Source organism: Abramis brama (genome assembly GCF_963993115.1).
Source record: "Abramis brama genome assembly, chromosome: 23".
In the NCBI taxonomy this organism is placed as follows: Eukaryota; Metazoa; Chordata; class Actinopteri; order Cypriniformes; family Leuciscidae; genus Abramis; species Abramis brama.
Window position 1 is genome coordinate 6,137,420 of NC_139985.1, and position 6,000 is coordinate 6,143,419.

The following is a 6,000-nucleotide window of genomic DNA, read 5'->3' on the forward strand; positions in this document are numbered from 1 at the left end:
AAGGGTATAGGGGGCGATTTCGGATTCAGCCTTTGTGTCAACATTACAGGATGTGACGTTTTCTTACATCGATGACTCATCGTGTCTCATAATTATTCATGAGACTGCATCTCCTTATCCTTTAAGAAGGCGCCTCGCTTAATTATTCACGAGAGCATGTGTTGATTTCCTATGATGAATGCGTACAATATTTGAGACATGCATTAATGGCTCAAAAATGAGTGATTGTTTCTGTTTTGTAAAAGTTCTCTTCCATAAATCCAGAGTCTTCGACACAAATGTGAATCATCCACACTGTGAGTGCAACCGGTCTTTACAGCCCTGTGACATGACTAATCAAACGGCTTGTACAAATGCAGCAAAATAAGCCTCTTATATATATATATATATATATATATATATATATATATATATATATATATATATATATATATATATATATATTCGATGCAGAGTACAAATGCGAACAACATTTTAACATAAATTATAGCTGTCACAGGATTTGTATGTATTTGTGTATTTTAGGGTGAGCTTAAAAAAACATTTATATTGTATTTGTTGGTTTAATGGCATTTTAAATGTCCCGTATGCTTTCATATTGACATTTCTCCCGATCTCATATTTCAGGTGGTTCAGCATGACCCGTGTCGTGGTGGCGCTGGTTACTGGAATAGTCTTTTCAGGTTTAAACACTTGGCCACAGGATCCTACCTGGCAGCAGAGGTGAGTGAGGTGTGTTCTGCTAGCTCGGGATCATCTCTCAGCTGTTCCCAGATCAGCACTAACATCTCTCTCTGGGTAGGGAACCTTACTAACTTCCTCTAGATATTCTCTGCCTGAAATCTGCAGTCTGTAAGATTTTCAACATCTCTCTGGATGTTTCTGTCATAGCCTCAAACCTCATTTGAGCTCATTTTTGCTCAATTGGACGCCGAATTGGTTAAATCTTACATAGTGCAGGTTTAACCGCATCTAGGGTACTGTTCTTTGAACATGGTTGGGTAGACAGATATGTTTAAGGATATTTGGACGTAAACCTGAGATATATACTGGAATATCTAGCCTATAACAATCAAAAAATCAAGTATTTTACTCTTTTTACCTCAGCAGCCCTTTTTACGTAAAATATTTTTACAGGATATGCAACAACAAATCTCTTTATATGACAGATTTGCATTTAAAGGGATAGTTCACCCAAAAATGAAAATTCTGTCAGTAATTACTCTCCCTCATGTTGTTCCAACCCAGTAAGACTTTCGTTCACCTTCGGAACACAAATTAAGATATTTTTGATGAAATCTGATGATATATTATTTATATACTATTATAGTATTTTTTATTTCTTAATTTTAATTTTAATATTTTGTTTTTGTTATGTGCTTATGTCATTTTTATTATATATATATTTAAAAATATTGCTATTACTAATTTATTTAGTTTCACTTTTAGTTCAGTTTTTTTCAGTTAGTAGTTTTACTGCTTCAGCTTAAACTAAATGAAAATTAGTTTTTCCATTTAAGTGTTATTTTATTTAATCTTTATTTAAATGAGCAAACTTGTTTTTAATTGTTTAGTTAATGAGAATAACCCTGTTACTAAGAATTTTTTGTTTTGAATACCAACAGTTGGACCAGGAATGTGCGTTATGTAAAGTTTTGAAATCATGCGGACCTTAAGCTTTGAAGAAAGGAAAATCTTGTTTGTCAAGTTCTGAAACATATCTTGCTAACCAAGTAAACCCGTTCAAAGATCAGGACTTTCTTTATTAAGTTGTGCTTAATAAATCAATTCATATCCTGATCATTTATCTGTCAAATAGAATGATCTGATTTCTCATTTTGAGGATATTTTTGATGATTTTGATCTGTTCACAGGTTAATCCTGACTATGTGGAAGAGTCACAGGAATCACGTTCATCTGTAAGCGGTTTTAACTCTGTTAAATAGTTGTCATTCTTGTGTACTGTGTGTTTGCTTACGGTATGCCGGAAGCTTAACTAAACTGTTGGCTGTATTTTTCATTTTGATTTCCTGCTTCAGGTGGCGGATTTTTCACCTTTTAACTTCCAGGTACTATCAGTTATTCAAGATGCTTTTAACTGGAATGATGTGTAGCACCTGATGATAAGTAGACCTGCTCATTTACCAAGCTTATACCTTCATCTTCTTGTCAAATGCCAAAATCAAAGAATGCCCCTGTCCCACTCCCTGCCTCTTTAGTTCTGTTTCCCATAATCCTCTTTGCATAGCTGCTGTGAATTGTCTTTGTGTTTTTGTTTGTTTGTTTGTTTGATTTTGTTGCTCATTATATCTTTGAAATGTGGGTCTGTACAAGACCTATCAACAGGATTTGTGGGCAAAATGCAGTTACAGTCAGTGTTATTTTAATATTATAATGTAATATTTTGAATTTTTCTTTATTTATTTTTTTATTTGTATGTTTCATTCTAATTTTAGTTTGTTTTAGTAATTTTGTTATGTGCTTTCGTTATTTTTAATTGTTTTTTGTGATATTTCTAAGTTTTAATACATTTATTTTAGTTTTAGTTTTAGCAATGTTAGTTCTTCAACTTTAAATCATTTTTCATTTTTCATTTTTCAACATTTCTAATTTTCATTTCATTCTGCATCTAATATACATTTCTAATTTTCATTTCATTCTGCATCTAATATATATATTATTTTTTTTTTCAGCTTTATTTCTATTACCGAAAATGTTTTTAAAGTTAGCAATAACCACACTGATTGCAATGAAAGTAATGGGGGAAACACATTAAATGTTAAAAGACAAAATTGTTACATTGTTTCAAAAGTATAGCTACATTTTTAGTAATTAAAAATTGAAAATGTCTACCAACATTTTCTGTGCAAAATTATATCAAGTATTATAACTCTCATGATCATATAAAACAAACTTTTGCATGGATACAGAAAGGAGACGGTTTACATACAGAGAAAAATCCAAAACACAGGAATTGCATTGGTGATGAATAACTAGTTTATTCACCTAGCTCAGTAGACCCACCACAAACATTACAACTTTAACAGCCTTTCAGCTCAAATAATTCATATTTTGAATGGAAAAAAATTATGTAAATGCTTTAAAAAAATACAAGCATCACATTTCTGTTTTAAAACCCTTGAATTGCACTACAGATTTTTATAATAAGAAAATCAGGGACAGGTAAAATTACTTTTTATATATATATTTTAATTTTTTTGTCCAGTTAAATCATTAAATCTCCAGTAAATGAACCTCGATTTAAAAATCTTTCGAAAACTGCACTGGAAAACGAAACAAAAATCCTGAGGAAGAACATCAATTTTACTGAAGTGTGATTAGAAGGTACAGTAAAAGTTATGTCTGTGTTCTAGTTGTTAAAAACAGAGCGAATCAAGCTACTTTTTTGTAAAAATTAATTAAAAAGTAAAGGATATGTGTAGGAAGTTGTATTTTCAAACTCTAAAGTGCTGCTAATACATCTAATTGTGTTTCTCCCTAGACGTTTCATGTAGCGAACATATTGACGAATTGTATTCCCTTCAATATATTTCATAAATTCAAAAGAAACCCCAGAAAAGATAATTTATTTTTCAATTGATTTTATTTGAAAGTTGGTGTTCAATAATTTCTAGAATGTCTTCTTTAACCAACCACATGGTGGCGCTATAGGTACGGGTAAGCTAGTTTGAGCAGTGTGAACACAGAACCTGTAGGTGGCAGTATAACACCATGGCTTGATATATAGCATCAGTCCCTCCTGTTGCTTGTGTGCATGTACTTAATAAGCTCTGCACACAAATCTCAAGTTAAGCATTATGTTTGGCGAAAACGGACCCTTAGGTCAAGTTTATAAAATCTAAATGAGTTTCTTTGAAGGTAACTAAGAATCAACAACAGTTAGCTTTATTATTGACCACTAAATACTTGTTTTGAAGGAACCCGCATGTGACTGATCAAGAGATTTCACATTCTTCTTCATGTTCTTGTAACTGTACGTGCATGAGGGCTTTGAGAAATTTCAGGTCACGAATCAAAGATTGTTTTTTTTGGCTAATGGCATCACTTAAGAGCAGTTTTTATCTCAGTCACATAATCAATAAACAGTCCAAGGTGATTTGTCTCTATGGTTACAGTGTCTCCTCTCTCCACTAGCTGGACTCAGAACATGACGCCCTGCGAGCACGTCTGCGCACACCCAACGAGAAGGTCATGTACAGCCTCGTGTCCGTCCCCGATGGCAATGACATCTCCTCCATATTTGAGCTGGATCCGACCACCCTCAGAGGAGGAGACTCCCTCGTACCCAGGTACACTCAACCTAACTGGATACCAATAAAAGTCAGGGTAAAACCTTGTACAGGTTTAAATGTTACAGTTCAAAACTATTGGTCATTAACTGATATAATGATATAAAAACCCTCTTGAACAGCTTTAAGAGATTGTTCACCCAAGAATGAAAATTCGGTCATCATTTATTTACCCTCAAGTTCCAAACCTGTATTAGTTTCTTTGTTCTGCACAACACAAAAGATATTTTGAATAATATGGGTAACAAAACAGTTTATGGGCCCCATTGACTTCCATAGTATGGAAAAAAAAAAATACTATGGAAGTCAATAGGGACCATCGACTGTTTAATTACCAACATTCTTCAAAATATCTTCTTTTATGTTCAGCACTAGAAAGAAATTCATACAGGTTTTAAACATGTTGAGGGTGAGTAAATGATGACCGAATTTTCATTTTTGGGTGAACTATCTCTTTAAATCTACATTTTAACCATAGGTTTACAGACAAATAGAAATTACCTGTTGCTTAAATGATGGTAGTTTTAAGTCCGTTATAATTACTTTAGTTGACTATTGACTGTTTTTCATGACAGTTAAGCATATTTTACCTCCAAATTCTCACCATTATGCAAAAATAGTGTTCTTTTTTAGTAAATAATGATGTATTATTTATATATTATATTATATTGGTTTTGATTTGATTGATTTAAATAAAAATGTTTACAGTTTAATGTGTAATGTACAGGCCTAAAAGTTATTGAGAATAATTAGAATTGCGAAAAAACCTTACAGTATAACAGAGAATTTGAGGGGAAATGAATTACAATAATTGAACAATGCAAAAAATAAGTGTCTTTTTTATGCAAAATGTAATGCCCTTTTTAGGAGGAAGGGTGACCTGTAAATGTTCCTGTTTCTGATGCATTCACACCACACACGCTAGATTCATTTCTCTTATATTTCGCTCTTATTCTGTTGCCAGAAAAAGTTCTGAGGAGTGAAATAAGATCCGACTCAAGATTTTACCAATGGCAGACAGTGGCTGATTGTTATGTTGTTTTCAGGCCGGCAGGATATTTAAATTAAGACGTAGACAACTCTAAATGATAGGGGTGTGACGAGATCTCGTGTTACGAGATCTCGCGAGATTAAAACGCGACGAGATTTCTCGTCGAGGTGAAACTTTGTCTCGTGAGTAAAAAAAAAAAAAAAAAAAAACTTTGTCTTGTGAGTTGTTGTGATGTCAGCGTGATGGAGCGTGAGGGTGAAATTTGTATTGAAGATGCCCCTGCCACTTTTAAATCATTTGTGTGCCGGGCCAATCACACACACACACTCACTGTCCCTCGCTCACTCACTCACTCGCGCGCACACACGCACACTCACTGTAACCGCACTCTCACTCACTCTCGCTCACACTCAACCCGTCGTGGAGGACCGTTAAAATTAAACATGCTAGTCTTTCTGTCGTGATGTCGTGAAGCATCACAGACGCGTTGTCGCCCACTATGACACACTATACGAAATGAAACGATCGAATCATGCGTCCCGACGCCCGTTGTCCTTTATGAGTCTCCACGAAACGGATCGTGCCAAAATCGCGCTAAAATAGTGTAATCTGAACCAGGCAGGTAATAAACATTTGACCTATCACGCAAAGAACCTATTAAAGCACTAATACATGGGAACAGTATAGCTTAAATCATAT

General features: G+C 34.0%; 1 protein-coding gene across 9 annotated transcripts in view; it reads left to right on the plus strand.

Annotated features, from left to right (window-relative positions):
* The window catches only part of itpr1b (inositol 1,4,5-trisphosphate receptor, type 1b), a 135,982-nt gene that overhangs the window by 26,354 nt on the left and 103,628 nt on the right, over window positions 1–6,000 (plus strand). For 3 of the 9 annotated variants that reach the window (XM_084100478.1, XM_084100482.1, XM_084100485.1), the window contains exons 10-13: window positions 628–732; window positions 1,875–1,919; window positions 2,040–2,069; window positions 4,156–4,310. In XM_084100478.1, coding sequence (XP_083956604.1) covers window positions 628–732; window positions 1,875–1,919; window positions 2,040–2,069; window positions 4,156–4,310 — 335 coding nt within the window. Of the gene's footprint in view, window positions 1–627; window positions 799–1,874; window positions 1,920–2,039; window positions 2,070–4,155; window positions 4,311–6,000 lie in introns of all 9 variants that reach the window. The other 6 variants (XM_084100479.1, XM_084100483.1, XM_084100481.1 and 3 more) reach the window with 4 other exon arrangements.